Here is an 18,460-nt window from a genome sequence, read left to right as displayed (position 1 = left end):
TGACAGTCATATATTTATACATCATGTTTTACTGGTAAACAAACATGTAGCAGTATATCCTGTGTCTATGAATGACTACCTTACCTACAGGCCAGTAAGCCTGTCATCAAGGTTGTGTTAAGCCTTTATTTATAGAGGACAGCTGAAGATGTGAAAGGAGAGGTGGAATGACATGCAGCAAAGGGCGGGCGCTGCGTCAAGGAGTAAACCTCTATATATGGGCGCCTGCTCTACCAGGTGAGCTAACCAGGAACCCAAGACTGTCTAAATTTAAAAACAAATCACAAATAAGCCGATTTATTATTGCTAATAATATGTTGGACTCGTTGGATTTCTTTCTTCTTTTAAATGATTAAACAATAACTTGGGGCCCCCCTGTGGTAACCCTAAGGAGCCCATAAGGGTCCCGGACCCCGTGTTGAAGAGATCTGCTTTAGAGGCAATTCGTTAGGTGCCTAAAAAGTATTGAACTCGGTACCCAGCCCTAATTGCAACGACCGTAAGCTTTAAATAACACACTACACTCTGTGCTGCTGGGAATTCACAGCAGTGCTTTTTTTTTTTTTTTTTAAACGAGGAAAAGATGCCTACGATGTAATAAGAAATTCCCTCCGGAGACAGAACTGTATTCCTGCTCTGAAGGACAAAGAGTTTGTGAACATGGGAAACTATCACACAGTTGTGTTGCTGTGCTCAGCCTGGAGCCGCTCAGTTTGGTCCGTGTGACTCTGACAGAGGCAGATCAGACCATAAGTGGGTCCATATTGACGGGAACTTCTCTACACTAAAGAGATGTAGGTGACATGCACTCCGACTGGGCTAGTTACCTGGTATGGGTAAATCAAGGAAAACAGGGCCAGGACTAAGTGAGACAAGATTCAAATGGAGGCCATCTTCTGTTAATAATTAGAGATCCCCTCTAAAAAAATCGTGTTTCAATCAGAGTTTATTTGGTAACATTTTCTTGAAGGTATCTACATAAGAGTGACATGACACAGTCATGACACATGAACCCTAATCCTATCTCTAACTCTAACCCTAAAGGGCGTTTTATGCTTCTGCGTAGAATCGACAGTGGCCCCCCGCAGACCCCTGTGCGTCTACGCCAGACCCTACGCCGTAGCCTGACGCGCACCTCTTCAAAAATCTAACTACATGTCACTCGGTCGTGGCGTGGTAGCGTTGCATTTCCCCCGACTCGTGTCCGGGTTCTCCTTCTCCTCTTAACTCTAACCCTAACCATAACTTGTCATGACAAAAACCGAATGACACAAAAGAAGCGTTATGTCATAAACGTTTATGACTTGTTTATTATGTTACAACAGTGACAGTTATGACAGTGTAATGTCACTCTTATCTAGATACCTTCAAGTAAAGTGTACCGTTTCTTTTTTAATAATATAGTTCTGTGTTTTGGTAATCAGGGTTGGTTGAATGACCTTGTAATGTCCATGTTTTTTTATGGATGAATAAGTTGAACCGTTGACTGAACTTAGTACACGACTTTGTCTCTGGCACTAATAAGCAAGGACAGCAAAAAAAAAACATGTCTTTATTAACCTTGGTTAGCTCTTCTTTTAAGAGTGTCCTGCAGCATTTACAAAGAGTCACAAACATATGACCGATAACACAAATGTCATAAAATCAGGGATAAAATGTTGCAATACAATCATAAAAACTACCACAGCAGAACCTTAAACACCCGAGAAACACAACTCGATTCATAACTGAATGTGCAGCCCTGAATAACACTTTGCGATGCTTTGATCCTTAAAACATTTTGAAAATGAAAGGAGGGCCTTGAAAAAGAAAACTTGACTGTTTAAAGAATCCTCTCAAGCCTCCACTCTCTGACCTTCTCTCCATTCAAAGCTCCAGTGATGGATGTTTCCGTGGAGACAGCAGCAGCTCCAGAATGAATGATTCCACCTTGATTTCTTGACTTAACCAGATCACGAGTAACAAATGAGCCCTTTGTGATGTCATGTCATATTGTCTGCTGAAGCATGCTCGTATTGAATCTTCTGTTTACAGCACAGGAGCGTTGTTGAATATGATGCCTGTGGGAGTGTGTGAGGCTTGATACGGAACAATTACACCTAGATCTGGGCCATTTATCGATATTTTATATATATTATTGACATGGATATATAAGGTTAAATATCGTCTTAGATTTTAGATATTGTAATATTACACACGCAAGTGTTGTCTTTTCCTGGTTTTAAAGGCTGCATTACAGTAAAGTGATGCCATTTTCTGAACTTACCAGACTGTTGTAGCTGTTCTGTGATTTGCCTTTACCCACTTAGTCATTGCACTTAATTGGTGATTATTTCTTGAAACTCTCATTGTGTAAATATTTTGCGTCAACCCTACAATATCGACATTGATGTGTTTGGTCCAAATTGAAATTGTGATATCTGATTTTCTCCATATCGCCCTGCTCTAATTACACATATATTATTACGTTAGAGAAACACTTGCAACAGAACAGACAGGTGTTAAGATTTAGCAATCCACTGAATGCAATCCAGCGAGTGCATAATGAGAGTTATGGAAACCTTTGATTGATTGGTCAATCATATCAGCGCCTGTTTTTATTCAAAATGTACAGAAAACTCTGTTATTGACTGCATTTTTACATTCTTAAAGGTCTTAATTTGAAATCATGGTGAAATAGAGTCTGAAGTAGATGTGTTTATACACGCTGTCAGGAGCCCTTAAACGCAACACACTGCCACCTCTTAGAAGAAAGAAAAGGTCTGGAGTGCTCGGAAGTTCAAATATCATGAAGGTGCTCTTTGGAAGGGGAACACAAAAGAGAGAAAAGGTCCATGGCACTCTTTTTGCAATTGTTTTTTAAAAGCCTTTATTGAAATGGTTATTTCATGTCAAAATCTACAATTCAAAAAATAATTTTTACATGAAATAGCCATTCAAATAAAGGCTTTTTAAATTTAGTTTGCAAGAAGAGTGCCTTGGACCTTTTGTTCTCTTTTGAACACTGCCACTTCTTACCTTGTCTCTTGCCTCCCCCTGCAGGCGGACCGGGGAACTTCATCTACATGCAGCTGGGGGACACAGACCCACCGAGTAAAACAGGCGAAGATGAAGATGAAGGTGAAGAGGAGAAGGTGGCGAGTTTGGCCAGCCTGCCCATCACGGCGCCGGACGCCGACCTGTGCATGTCCTTCTGGTACCACATGTTTGGGGAACACGCAGGCGCGCTTCACATCAAGCAGAGGAGGGAGGCGGAGGAGGGGCACATCATGTGGACGCTCAGCGGTCACCAGGGCAACCGCTGGAGGGAGGGACGGGTCCTGCTGCCACGCTCTAGTGTCTCATACCAGGTAATACCCAGTCAAAAATGATATGAGTGATTGTTTTTAACAATCTCTTTATTTTCATGCACTCACAGGTAGTACACTACAACCTTTGTTTAACGGGGGAGCCCACTGTTCACACAGCCCTATGGTTCCCACAGCCCTATGTTCCCACAGCCCTATGGTCCCACAGCCCTATGTTCCCACAGCCCTATGGTCCCACAGCCCTATGTTCCCACAGCCCTATGGTCCCACAGCCCTATGTTCCCACAGCCCTATGGTCCCACAGCCCTATGTTCCCACAGCCCTATGGTCCCACAGCCCTATGTTCCCACAGTCCTATGGTCCCACAGCCCTATGTTCCCACAGCCCAATGGTCCCACAGCCCAATGGTCCCACAGCCCAATGGTCCCACAGCCCTATGTTCCCACAGCCCAATGGTCCCACAGCCCTATGGTCCCATAGCCCTATGTTCCCACAGCCCTATGTTCCCACAGCCCTATGGTCCCATAGCCCTATGTTCCCACATTTCTAGGACATTATCAAAATTAGGCCTTGTGTTCCTACATTTCCCTTCAATTTAAGCCCTATCCTCCTACAGCATTTGTTAGCGGTTAGAGTTAGGGGAATAAAATCTGATACAAATTTATGAAAAAGGAAATTGTAATCATAAGACATTTTTTTAGAAATGTGGGAACTGTGGGAACATAGGGCCTAATTTTGAAAAAAATCTTAGAAATGTGGGAACTGTGGGAACATAGGGCCTAATTTTGGAAATAAAATTCTTAGAAATGTGGGAACATAGGGCCTAATTTTGAAAAAAATCTTAGAAATGTGGGAACTGTGGGAACATAGGGCCTAATTTTGGAAATAAAATTCTTAGAAATGTGGGAACATAGGGCCTAATTTTCAGTGGAAAAAAAATAATCTTAGAAATGTGGGAACATAGGGCTGTGGGAACATAGACACGCTCCCTGTTCAACAAGTCCCCCCACCCAACCCACATCAAAGGTTCTCTCTCAACATCTGTTACACTATAAGAGCTAAAAAAAAGCTAAAAAACTAAAAGCTAATTATATGACAGCATCACATGCACAGAACAATGGCACCTCCAGCAAAGCCATGATAGGCATAAATACCTAAATGAATTGTATGTGTGTTGTATGTGTAGGTGGTTGTGGAGGCCGTGGCAGACAGACACAGTGCAGGTCACATAGCTGTGGACGACATCCAGATACTAGATGGACTCGATGCTGAGGACTGCAAGGGTGTGTATTGTGTGATTATAACTACACATCGTTATACTGTCCAGTAATGTGCTGGCTTAAAAAATGTTTGGTTTCACAGTTCATGAAGTTGCTCTTCTTTGTTGTGTTTGACTTCCCGCTGTGCTTTCATTTCATCTAATGGCTGTTCTTTCTCCCTCAGATCCAGAAGCTCCTACGTCTCCGCCAACTGAGATCTTCATCCTACGTGAGTAACATCTAACTACAAATCGAGGAAGCTCTGGTGTGTGTGTGTGTGTGTGTGTGTGTGTGTGTGTGAGAGTGTGTGTGTGTGTGTGTGTGTGTCTCCAGCATGTGCACTAGGCCTACAGCAGTGGGGGTGAGGGTTGCTACATCCCTAGGAGCCTAATTGATTATGGCTCACCCGCTCAAGCAAGAAAATGGTCTATCTCACATGCAAATGGTGAAATTAAACGTACACAAACACGTTATGCCGTGTTCTTAGTCTCTCATTAGTGACCTCATACATGAACAACACAACTAAAGCATTAGGTACGTGGGCACATCATTATGAATTATGATTTATTAAAGTGATGGTTCGGAGTAATTTCACCCTAGGGTCCTTTGCACAATGACCTCGAGCCAAACACCCCCCCAGAAGCTTTTTTCACCTGGGTCGAACATTGGGAGAGTTAGCGTAGAGTAGCGTTATCAGCTGAATAGCTTAGCGCAGGGGCTAATGGACCCACGTTTGTATCTCTTAAATGACCCCACTAATAATGCCCGAAATGATACCAAAGGTCTACACTAGTATATATAGGTTATGCACTCATAAGCGCGATGGATTGGAAAGTTTGTAAGTACACCAGAAGTTTATGTAAATAACACTTGCCTGCTGGCTTCTGCTCTCTGCTGTTGTTGTTGCTGCTGTGAGACGAGTGCTTAGGGACATCTACAAATTACAACACCGAAAAGAGATGCAACAAAAATATTTTTTAATTTAACTTTTTTTTTTTAAGTAAGTGCTGTAGTATAACTAGCAGGAGACAAGTAATAATTGAGGTAAGTTTGGAGACATTACCTTATTTAATCATTAAATTAATATTTTTGTTGCATCTCTTTTCGGTGTAGTAATTTGTAGACGGCCCTAAGCACTCGTCTAACTGCAGGTAGCAGCAGCAGCAACAGAGAGCAGAAGAGCAGGCAAGTGTTCATAAACTTCTGGTGTACTTACAAACTTTCCAATCCATCGTTTTATGAGTGCATAACCTATTTGTACTACTTGTAGACGTTTGGTATCATTTCAGGCATTATTAGTGGGGTAACTTACAAGATACAAACGTGGGTCCATTAGCCCCTGCGCTAAGCTATTCAGCTGATAACGCTACTCTACGCTAACTCTCCCAATGTTCGACCCAGGTGAAAAAAGCTTCTGGGGGGGTGTTTGGCTCGAGGTCATGGTGCAAAGGACCCTAGGGTGAATTACTCCGAACCATCACTTTAAGCATGATCATGATTATTTTTCTGCAAAACAAAATGTGGTCATCACTGCGCAAATTCTGATTTGAACACAACTTGTGCATAATGATGTAGCCACCTTACCTAATGCCTTAGTTGATGTGTTGTTCATGCATGAGGTTATGAATGAGAGGCTATGAACTCATGTCAATTCCTGATGATTCATAAGATATAAAGGAATGAAGTAATGCACAAATCATGAATTAATTCATGCATGAATTCATAATTCATGTACCCTTACCGTAAAGTGTTACCATAACTTTAGTTCAAGCCTGTGGCAGCAGTTCCAAATAATTATTATTACAAAATAAAAAAAATATAAATTACAAAATAATTCAAGTTCAGTGGGTGCATTTTCCAAAATAATGCTTTAACTCTGAAAAATAAAGTTGGTCCCACATGAAATTCACTCAATGTCTTTTAATATTATTTCTTAGATATGTAGGCTACATACCAAGAAAGTTCATGAATATTAACTGACATACCCCATTATGTTGTGAGCAGTAGGCCTACGTGTGCTGTTGGCAAAATTGTGTCTAATCTGTCTGTGTCTATGTCTGACCTGGGCTGGCACATGTTCACGTTGAAAAGCGTGTGCGTGCACGAGTACCAGATCACGCACAAAGTGTCCCAGTTTTAGTCCTGGGAAATCTGGTCACCCTACCTTAAGTTACCAGCTAACACTAGCTTGGTTACATTTTTCAAATCTAATTTAGATGTAGTCTTGCAATGTGTGACCCTGCAAGTCTTTACATATTATGACAGTCTTTAACGTTAGCTGTGAGATGGTGTCAGACTTTAGTCTTTTTAAAGTCCGTTCAGAGTCTTTTAGTGTCTGGGAGGCATTAGATGAACGCCCAGGCTCTTGGGCTCTCTGTGACGGGCTAGACAGAAAAAAAAGGAGACACACCGTATCTGTAGAAAAGCAGAGCTGCACCTGATTGAACCGCGCTAACGGTTGCATAAAGTTGTGAGAAAAAGAAATAGGCCTACTTGGAACCAAGCAATCAGCCATCCACACAGGTACTGCACTAGTTGGGCTCCTGACTAATGTAGTCGTTACAGTGTCAATGTGTTGATTTTAGCTGCACAGACTCTTGTTATTACTGGACACGTCTACAGAGAATGGTAGAATGGCTATTGAGCAGTCCTGAGCTGTGGTGGGAGCTAAATAAGTCAGACAAATAGTCTTTTGGATGACAATGAAAAACATGAAATCATACCAAAAGCAAAGTGACTGTGAGGAGAGTCTGTGTTGAAGCCTGTTCTTTGGTGGTGCGTTCACAGAAGATCTGACGTCCAAGATTTAAAAAACAAAACAACAAAAAAAACACAACATTCACAAGTTATAATGTGGGAAAATCAATCCCAGAAGACCCAAATAAAAGACATGGATGTTGTGAGAGGAAAAAGTTTGGTCATTTCTGGAAAAGTTTAGCCTTTTTCTACTTTATGATCCAGAACATGCAAAACCACCAGCATCAGTGGCGCCAGCAGGATTCTATTTCTTAGTACACATGTTAACTGCCCGCTGAAGTGGTTTACTGCGCCAGAAATCAGCTGTTCTTATAATATTTAATGTGTATGAGAGTGTGCTAGCGTACTTGTATCATATAATGACCAGATCATGAAAATATTTTACTGAAGCATTTTGTGTGTGAGAGAGAGAGAGGTTCATATGCTCAGACAGCTGTCACAGAGATGTGAAGAACATTATTTCTCTGTGTGCCATGTCAACATCATATCCCAAATATGATCAAAAATGGGATAAGCCTCATAACTGCAATACTCATACATGTCCATGTTAAAGGTCCAGTGTGTAACATATTTAGTTGTTCATTCTCTAAATCTGTGTTGCCCGTTCACCAACTTGTCCTTTTTCATGAATATATACCACCACCATCAATTCCAAGTATTCCTTTTGGTTTGAAATTTTACATTTGCATTCGCATGAACTGGGGTAGACGCAAGGGGGTAAGCTTCGCTTCAGAACTCGAACCTCCGATGGCGCCATTTTGTTGCTACAAAGGTATCACCTCCTGTTAGCATTTCACTGACCACCATTTTTTTTTTTACGTCACTTGACTGCGAATAACTTTACATCTGAAGCGTTTAAAGACTCTATTTGTCTGTTGTTTATTTCTAAAGAAACACGACAATGTATAAAAGGCTCCATTACCTTGTACCTCACGTTATGGCTCCGTAGCAGACGCTTTTATAAAACTAGGCTAACGATTGGGTCATAACCAAGTGACTTACTGTCGCACAGTAGAGGAATTACCGTATAGTACAGGAGAAGCTTGCAGGCAGTTTCGACTTCCATTAGTTGTTTAAGTTTAATTACTAATGTTAACTAGCATGTTAGTGATCAATAATTAGCCTGTGCCTATGTTATCTCCTTACATATACCTACGCTCTCCGTCTCTGTAAGACTGGGAATGATTGAGATTTCTCTTGGCACAGCTACCAGAAGACTTACAACTTTCAGACACGTTGCTCACATCACATCTACGTTGTTTCCGTTAGGGCTGCACAATTAATCGAATTTTAATCACGATCACGATTTTGGCTTCCCACGATCAAATTTGCGTGATCGAGCGATATTTAAAATGCGTCATTCCCTTCATAGAACAGTTTTTGCAAAGCCAATCTAGCGCTCCATAAACCACTGTCTGATCACATGTCTCCATGAGCCAATCAGAGCTGTTCCCTGCCTGCACCGCGCAGCTTAAGCCCTATTCACACGGGATAAGTATTATCTAGGGACCTCGTGTGAATTATAAATTACCCCCCCACGTCTGACTTTCATCTGGCGCATTCGAACGGGATAAGCGAAGCCTGTGATTTTACTCGAATTTACTGACATTAAGCAACAGTAGAAACATGGGTGTGGGTAGCTCTGCTACGTGTGTTTGTGTGTGGTAAGATCTCGAGGACACACATGCACACACACACACACACATACACACACACACAATCTCAACCGGGTAGTCAGTCATCGTCCGAACTGCGACCTCTGCTTTTTCTTTCTCTCACTTTTTTCTCCGGGTGGTGTCAAGCAGGGTCCGGTTAGATGGATAAAACTAAACATTTCACCAGGTTAAAATCTATTAGCTCAAGCTTTACGCTTGATTTATTTGTAACATTAACCTCTAATTATGAAGTGAGCCCCCTCGCGATTGTGCATTATGTTTTTTGATAAGCTATTGCTTGGATGTGCTTGTCGTTATCTCTAGATGTATGATACAAACATAAAAAATATATTTACCGCATGCTGCTATACATGTCATCCATCGCCATCTAATCATTCTTTTTGTCTTCGCACTTGTGGTGGTTTTCATCTTTCTCTTTCTGCATATTGTATATGATGTATAGCGACATGACCCAGCACCCAAAACACTGTCAAAACACTCCAACGCACCCTCCATTCTTCGCATATAGATGGATAAAAAGGCGCAAAAGAAGGAAATAGGTACCTTGAAAAAACAAAAAAGCCCCGCCAAATCCTGGACAAAGCAGAGATGCCGATTCGCACGGGACTAATATTATCACAGGACCTCCGTTTTCAGCGAAATATGATAGGTCATTTGCGGGGGAATTATTACTTTACAAATTACAGACCTGACCGATTCGCACGGGATTAAGATCACAGACAACCTCCGCAATTATTACAAATGACTGGAGGTCACCAAGTAATACTTATCCCGTGCGAATAGGGCTTTAGTCTCTTTGTAGACAGTCACAGAGGACAGAGTAACGTGAGGAAAATCCCACAACAGGTAGCAGTCGGTCATCATAAGCCGGTCACGATGTTTACCAGTTTACCAGTAAACGCAACGTTTTGTCCCGTCTGTGTTGTTTTTCAGACAACAGCAGTGACCAGTGCTAGTTTGTGTCTTTTAGCTCATAGCTTTAGCAGCAGACTGTTGGACGTCCCGCTGTTGGAATCCTACAGTGAAATACAGACGCGCCTACACTGTTTAGCAGTCAGCATTTTAGCCGTGTTTAATCCAGTTACTACTGTGGCTAACGGTAGGCTAACGTTACCTGCTGTGTAACGTGTTATTAGTGTTTACTAGCGTGACATTCAGCGATGTTTATGTTGTCTCTAACGTGGGTTTCGGAGCATCAGACGCAACGCAGACATTTGTCAGTGTAATGAGCCACAGAAATTCGCGTAGGTATTTCGTCCGGTAGATACCAGGCACCACATGCGCCGTTAACGTGAACAGAAAACATGCATGTGTGGAAAGCGGTCGCACAACAGCTGAAATGGCATACTCCTTCACAGTATCCTTCAATAAAGGAGGAATGTAGCACAATATGGATGTATTAGTAGGAATGTAGCACAATATGGATGTAAAAGCAGTTATAATTATATAATTATGTGACAATAAAATTTGTTCTGGCTAAAATCAACAAATAATCGTGATAATTAATCGTGATCTCAATATTGATCAAAATAATCGTGATTATCATTTTGGCCATAATCGTGCAGCCCTAGTCTCCGTCAGTTGGAGGCTGCGCAGTAAAGCAAGGGATCACCGCAAAAGTGCTTCTAATAGCTTTCACTGGTCTCCGTCCAGAGCAACGGGAACTATTGGTCCATTATATATATGTCAATGGGTAGACGCTCCATATTCATGCTCCATCTTGAAATACGTTAGCTGGTAAGGGACATACAGGACATACTGCTCCGCCTTTCACGTTTTCGCTGTCACATGATAAACTCTCAGCTGCTGCTAATGCTGCTAATGGGTATCGTTTTGTTTGAAGAAGGAAAAATGGAGGACCACATGTATTCAAAATCCAAATTTCAGGAACTGGAGTCTTCTTCTTCTTCTCCCAGAAAAAGAAAAAGGAGATTGAAAAGAGCAAGAGACCGGCTTTTTGGAGCGTGAAGGCTACCATAGCTGTAATACCTACTTTGAACTGCGTGGTGCGAGAGAGATGATTGTGAGATATGATCTCAACGCTAGATGGGAGAAATTCCCACACTGGACCTTTAACACGCATGATTCAAACAACTTACTATATCTCCGTCTGAGAGTTTAGCGTTACTCGGCGTCCAGCAGCCAGTTTATCTACGCTTCGAGTCCTAAACATGAACATTGTGATGAATAGTGAATGGAGGTATAATTAATGAGAAAATGATTACTGTGAACAGAACAGAGCTGCTGTCGGCTGCTGCTCCTGTGTGCATTTACGCGTTGTTCTCATTAGATGTGTTTCACGTCTCACAGACAACAAATGGACACACAGTGCGTACAGGATTAGGACTTGCGGCGCCACTGACCAGTGTGATCCTTTAAGAATGTAATCAAGTCTTTTGAATGGAACATAACTTGTGTCTGTTTTTTTTTCCTCTTGCAGCGATGGACTCCCTCTCGCAGGAGACCAGCGAGCTCGGGGGCCCGGGCAACATGCTGAAGACCCTGGACCCCATCCTCATCACCATCATCGCCATGTCGGCGCTGGGCGTCTTCCTGGGCGCCATCTGCGGCGTGGTCCTATACTGCGCCTGCTCGCAGGGCAGCATGACGGACAGGAACTTATCTGCCCTGGAAAACTATAACTTTGAGCTGGTGGATGGCGTGAAGCTAAAGAAGGACAAGCTGAACGGACAGACTAACTATTCGGAGGCGTGAGGGGGGGGCAGAGGGACGGAGCTGCGATTGCTCCGCGTGGACACGTGATGCAGTCAATCAAGTGGGAGGAACACGGGTGGCTGAAGCCACCAATGGGACGGCAGGGTGGGCTGAAAGTGAGCCAATGTCATTTTTTTTCTCAGGAGCGGCAGTGGAAGGGACTGACCTGTAGGGGGGGCACTGTGTATAAAGAATCTGTACAGTAAAAGAAAAGAAGACAACTAAGATGATTCTAATTGTTTGTTTCAGCGTGCTTCGTTGATTTCATGTAATCACATGCTGGTGTTGAGACCAATTCAGATGAAAGTATCGTTTGTGTACTTATTGAGAGATATGATTTTGTTTTATTCTTTTTTTTTTTTTCAGACGTCATAGTTTCACAGAAAGAACGGAGTATGTGGAATTATTTACTACTCTGATATCTGGCTCTTTAGCTGGCTGTGTGTGTGTGTGTGTGTGTGTGTGTGTGTGTGTGTGTGTGTGTGTGTGTGTGTGTGTGTGTGTGTGTGTGTGTGTGTGTGCTACGTGTATACATGTGACACATTCATATACATCTGCATTTCAGGTGTGTGTGTGTCATTCAGTCTGGTATGTGCATTACACATGTTTATCTGTATACATGAAGTGTGTGTGTGTGTGTGTGTGTGTGTGTGTGTGTGTGTGTGTGTGTGTGTGTGTGAAGGCGGGTACTATGGTGACCCGTTGTCCACTTCCAACAGTGCCTTTTTCTTTTTCCCCCCCCTCCAATTTTTCTGTTGCCTTGTTTTTCTGCTGGTTGTTTTTTCCATCGGCTGGTGTTCCGTCCGTCCAGGGTTCCTATACACACACACACGTGAGGGAAAAGTCCGGAAACTTTGCCAGTTGTGTGATTATCCAACTCCAAATTGTCGTGTTGTAGTAGTATACTGTCAAATACGGGTGCGTCGGTGTGGATCTGAAGATCTTGTCGCCTCGATGACGAGGCGTGAGTCATAAGGACACGCATTCAAATGTTAATATCCAAGTCAAGCAGTTATGGTTTTGGAAAGCTTTGGGAAAAAAAACGATGGGATTTCAGAATGGAAAATGTGTAGGAGCCCTGAATGCCTCATGTTCATGGCACATGACACATCCAACATATTGTACATAGCTTTTAATATATTTGAGCACCCTTTTTCTATAGAAAAAGACACTAGTGCCGCAGTATCCTTTCTATGTTGGAATCAAACTCGCCCTAATCTCTAAAATGTACAGATAAATATTCGTTTTGACAGGCAGAGACACAAACCTGTTGTATGTGTTTCTTTTACAAATGTGATCTGGCTCCACATTGTGTGATTTTTTTTGTTGTTGTTGTTGTTGTCGTCGTTTAGTTTCCGTTTGTGCTCCGGGAACAGAAAGGTTTCTGCAACCATGGAAACGGCTTTGAGATTATGGAGGGATGCCTCAGAAATGCCTCATGGGAAGCCATGTTTTTGTACAGGGTAAAACGGACAACCTCAGCACCAGTGGGACGCTGACAGCTAGTCAAGGATGGATCCTTCATGGGATTGAAATATGTTTTCATGGCTAGCAGCTAACATTTCTCACTGGCACACAGAGAGACTGTTGAGCCCTGGAGCTGCCAGAAAGACCGCCCTCAGCATCTTTTTATTGAGGCTGACAGGATGTGGCGGACCCTGCTAATTCTTACCACCCTGACTGAAAAACTAAGAACTAATGTTTGCCACGACAATGCTGTGCTCTCTGTCAGTGTTTTTATCCTGTGACGACTATCAGAGAAGGATCGAAATGATGTTTAAAAAAAAAAAAAACAACAGGTGGCTATAAAGCTGTCCAATTCTTGCCCCACAACCATTTCTCTTGAGCTAAAGTGGCCTGGAAATAACACACACACACACACACGCACACACACACACGTCGCATTTTCATAACAAAGATGAGCTTACGAGCTAATCAGAGTGGAGACCCAACAGCAATGCCTCTAAAGCAATAGGGCTCATTATTTTCTGTTCTTGTTTTGTATTTTAAAAAATCATGAATTTGATTTTTTTTTAAAGTCAATTTTTATAGTGAAAGCACTGTTTTTTTCTGTGAGATTCGGCAGCAGTTTAATTTGCATTTCATCCCCATTTTATTTCATTGTGCTGTCAATATTGCAAAGGGGCCTCATGGAACTGTAATCTACAGTGATCAGTCTGTGAGGAGTAGGACATATGATGAAAATCTGTTTATAGTAATTGGTTCTTTTTTCAATCTGGGTATTTTTCAGTAAAAAAATGTGTTAAAAAACTGAAAAACAATGAACCTTATAAATATTGCCCTAATAATACTGCGTTGTGTTTTAGCTTTTGTAGCTAAATGTGTTGTGATACTGGTCACTTGTTCATAGCACTGTATCGGTGGGAGGATTGAGTCTTAGAAGGCAGTCGCTGGTGTCAGCCTTTAACAACCGCCAACAGACGGGACAGTTCTTACCGAATGTTCCTCCACGCTGACGGAGGCCTCCGTAGATTAAAAAGCCATTAGGCAGGTGTGAGAGTTGGACATGTTGCCACTGGGAGAGCAATGTTCCTCTCAGTGTGGTTCCTGCTGCGCTGCACTGTGGAACCTCAAGCTGCCCAGTTCTTAATGTAGCATTAATTGGCATTGTGTGAGCTCAAAATACACAGAGACCGTTCATCGTTTCTCAATTCTTTCCTTCAAGATGGGGCTTTTCAATCGGTTTAAATGAAATCACTGTGCGGTTGCACTAACAAACATTTCCAATCAAATGAAGGTGCTCTTGAGATGTTCATTATTAGAAGCACACCGGTTCACAATATCAACCACATACGGTGTGTTTACAGCGAAAGACACAGACAAGATTCTATCCAAACTATAATACTTTCAGTCTGAACAGATTGTGTCTCAATAAAGCTCCTTCCCCTTCCAACAAGAAAGGATGCCGCAGCACTCGATGTGAAAACAAATGTTGCACTGATATATTCAAAAAGAAGAAAAAAAGAATCTGTGTTTATGATGTTGATTCATGAGGAGGCAGGAAGGAGAGGACAGTGTTATTGTTGCTTCTTTTTTAACACGGTTTCAGATAACAATGTTAGAATTCTGAAAAGTACCATTCTCAGAGATGTTTTTCATTCTGGAAAAAAAGCTTATATGCGTCTCTTTGAAACGTAACAATTTTATTTGCTTGGTATAAGATCACCTTGTTTTTGTACCGTCACTGATGTGCGTGCCATTGTTTTATTTGTTTTCTTTGTATGACAAGAAGAAATGTTTTTTTCCTTTCAATACTGCTTCTGTAATTTTTTGCTGTCTCAAATCCAGAAAAAACAAAGAAAGGACATAAGAAGTCAAAAAAAAAAAGAAGAAAAGAATGGGAAAGCAGTGAGGCCTTAAGTGACTAAAAGTATTGTCTGTACTTTGACTTTCTGGTCAGCACCCAGACTCACCCGTCTCTGTTGTCTCAGACTCTGATCATTGACTATTACATTCCAAAGAATTGGATCAAATAAATGTTTTAAGTAAACGCGGCTCTGCTGTTTCTTTCCTGAATGGTTTGTTTTAAAGGGTCCCATCGCCTCAATCACAAACCTGGTATCTAGAAATGGAGATAGTTTGGGTTTAATTCAGGGATGCACCGAATCCAGGACTGGGCTTCAGATTCGGCTGAATATTGGGCTTTTTGACGGGGTTGGGTTTCTGCCGAACCTTAGAATTTCTTTCCACAGAACCGAACCCTACGCTTGCACTACGCGTGCTACGCTGGTCGACGTAATGACGGCGCCGTTGATTACGGGAAGGTGTTTCCGTAGGTGGAGCGTTCAATGCAGTAGGCTGTGAGAAAGTGGAAATGGAACTGGTGAGCAGAAAAAGTTGTTGTTTGGCAGAACTTTCAGTCAAAAGAAGGCCGTTCAAGTCCAGCTACATGTTCAATCTGCAATGCTGATTGGTCTGGTGGTGGCGAGGACCCTAAACTATACACAACATGGCCGCTGTTACAACATCTGGTATGAAACATCCGAAAGAATACGAGTTGTGCATGAAGGAATCTCCAGACAGCAGCCAGAATGCTGCAACTTCAGGTACGGCAAAGGAAGGACAGTCCCGGCTAAAAACTGGTGTTACCCAGACAGCCTCTCCCGGGCTGTCAGCTGTTCTCTCGGTAAATGAGTCTCCCTACAGTGGGAGCGGAGCGACTGCCGCTCGTCAGCTAACGTTAGCTTTCTAATTTCACCCCCCCCAACATGCCTTTATCATACACTGGTTAGCAAAATTTGCCAAAATTTCACCACTAAGGTCTATATAAAAGAGACTTCAGATACAGTATTAGGGGACCACTAAGGTCTATATAAAAGAGACTTCAGATACAGTATTAGGGGACCACTAAGGTCTATATAAAAGAGACTTCAGATACAGTATTAGGGGACCACTAAGGTCTATATAAAAGAGACTTCAGATACAGTATTAGGGGACCACTAAGGTCTATATAAAAGAGACTTCAGATACAGTATTAGGGGACCACTAAGGCCTGTATAAAAGAGACTTCAGATACAGTATTAGGGGACCACTAAGGTCTATATAAAAGAGACTTCAGATACAGTATTAGGGGACCACTAAGGTCTATATAAAAGAGACTTCAGATACAGTATTAGGGGACCACTAAGGCCTGTATAAAAGAGACTTCAGATACAGTATTAGGGGACCACTAAGGTCTATATAAAAGAGACTTCAGATACAGTATTAGGGGACCACTAAGGTCTATATAAAAGAGACTTCAGATACAGTATTAGGGGACCACTAAGGTCTATATAAAAGCATCCAAAGAGCACCATGTCATGGGACCTTTAAAAAAGAAGAAAAAAAACAAACTCAAATTCAAATTTTCTTTTAAGGAAAAATCTTTCACACCGACGTACGGAAACATTTCTTGCAGTAATGAGTAACGAAGACGCTGAGGGGGAATGTAGTTTCCAGGACGTCATACGCCCGCTGATTGAATTATCATTCCTATCAGACACACACCAATCACAGCCACTCTCACATCAAGACGGTCCTTTTTAAATGTGACCCCCTCCTCACTAGGATCGGGCATCGAGAACCGATTCCTACTTGGAATTGTTTCAAAAATTACGATTCCAGTAGAATCCTTTCTTTATTGGAATCATTTAAAGGATTTGGTTTCAAATCCGATCATCGCTTCCCAATTTAACATGCGCACGTTGCCGTAGCGGCCAGGCGCTTGTTGTGTTGCAGCCTTGCAGCACAGTAAGCAGCGCCCTAGTCTGGCTTTATTCTACGTTGACAAAGCCCTGTAAAACTACAACCCTCCATTGAATCAAAATAAAACTTTCCTCTTATTTGTGAAATAGGCATGTGACCCGTTTTAACTCCACCCCTCAAAGAATTGGAATCGAGAATCAATAAGATCCAGAATTGAAAGGAAGAATCAGAATTGGAATCCGAATTGTTCAAATCCAAACGATGCCCAACCCTAGTCCTCACTGGTCCCTGCTTCACTCACTGCTGCTGCCGCTGGCAACGCTTTCAGAGTCCTAACATGACTCAAACTTTGAAATGGTTGTCAATGTCTTTCTTTTGGCTCACTGTTTTTTTTTACCCAGGGGCGGGGGTTCTGCATGGCGCTCCCTGTTTCAGCTGCTTGGCTGGTCTAGGGAGCATTATCAAGAGCGGAGCCATCATCAGCGCCACGCATAAACGTATTTCCATTTGTTCCAATCAATGGTTAAATCTATGACAACAGTGTTCCTGATTGAACCAATACTAAGAGTATCGGGGGCTTTCACACCTGCCTTGTTAAGTTCGGTTGAATCGAACTAGAGTTTGTTTTCTCTCTTGGTGTGGTCGGTTTGGACAGGTGAGAACGTAGCAATCGAACTCGGGTGCACACCAAAAGCGGACCGAACAAGCGTACCGAGACCTGCTTCAAGAGGGGGTCTCGGTACGCTTTCGATCCAACTCTGGAGCGGTGTGTTTGTGGTGAGAACGTGATCCCACCCTGAACCGCACCAACTACTGTATACATACCCCTCCAGTCTGAGCTGAGGTCTCCTGTAGTCAGGTGTGTTCAGCAACCTGTGATGCAGCAGAGCAGCAAACTGTAGCAGCTTCAATGTTTCTCTCACAGAATTAGACAGCAGTGAAGCCCCCAGACACATCTGACCAACAAGAGGAGTGGACGTTCATGCGTGATTTGTAATGATGCATTTTGTTAGGCTTGGATTTTTCCAGCTGTGAAACCAAACCAAACCAAACCGACTGAGGGCAAATTGCTCCAAGTTTACTACCTCACCAACTGATTGGGACCAAAGCTAACCAACTACAGGTGTGAAAACGCCCTTCATCTGCTGAGGAAGATGGCGTGAAACAGTCAACAGCTCCAATTGGACCTTGTAGTGATCGTGGTATTGCTAACAGTTTTCTGCAAATATTTAAATCTTAATAGTTTTGCTTTCCAAAATCGTTCTTGCAGTTTTTTAGTCAAGGCCACCTAAACCGAGATCAAGTCATCACCAGGACCAGAGTGTATCGAAACCGAGACAAGACTTTGAGGGGTTGAGACCGAGTCAAGACCAAGACCAGACCAGTGCGAGTCCCACACTGCATGACACTGGATGGGGAGGGAGGGGGGCATAGAACATCTGCTTAGAAATATTGGATAGGATAGAACAACACAATGTTATTCTGCTAAATAAAACATCACGTTCATTAATAATTTCGCTTGTTTTCATTCTAAAGAAAT

At 42.4% G+C, this 18,460-nt stretch overlaps 1 protein-coding gene across 2 annotated transcripts in view; it reads left to right on the top strand.

Annotated features, from left to right (window-relative positions):
* The window catches only part of LOC120568250 (neuropilin-1a-like), a 103,703-nt gene extending 88,477 nt beyond the window's left edge, over positions 1 to 15,226 (top strand). For both annotated transcript variants that reach the window (XM_039815635.1, XM_039815634.1), the window contains exons 15-18: positions 3,043 to 3,350; positions 4,495 to 4,591; positions 4,752 to 4,796; positions 11,441 to 15,226. In XM_039815635.1, the coding sequence (XP_039671569.1) occupies positions 3,043 to 3,350; positions 4,495 to 4,591; positions 4,752 to 4,796; positions 11,441 to 11,715 (725 nt within the window). In that variant the 3' untranslated portion in view covers positions 11,716 to 15,226. The remainder of the gene's footprint in view (positions 1 to 3,042; positions 3,351 to 4,494; positions 4,592 to 4,751; positions 4,797 to 11,440) is intronic.
* The last annotated feature ends 3,234 nt before the right edge of the window (positions 15,227 to 18,460 follow it).

The sequence above is a fragment of the Perca fluviatilis genome, chromosome 11, assembly GCF_010015445.1.
Source record: "Perca fluviatilis chromosome 11, GENO_Pfluv_1.0, whole genome shotgun sequence".
Classification (NCBI taxonomy): Eukaryota; Metazoa; Chordata; class Actinopteri; order Perciformes; family Percidae; genus Perca; species Perca fluviatilis.
The sequence above is the reverse complement of the archived record's forward strand: the minus strand, read 5'-3'. Positions and strand labels throughout refer to the sequence as shown.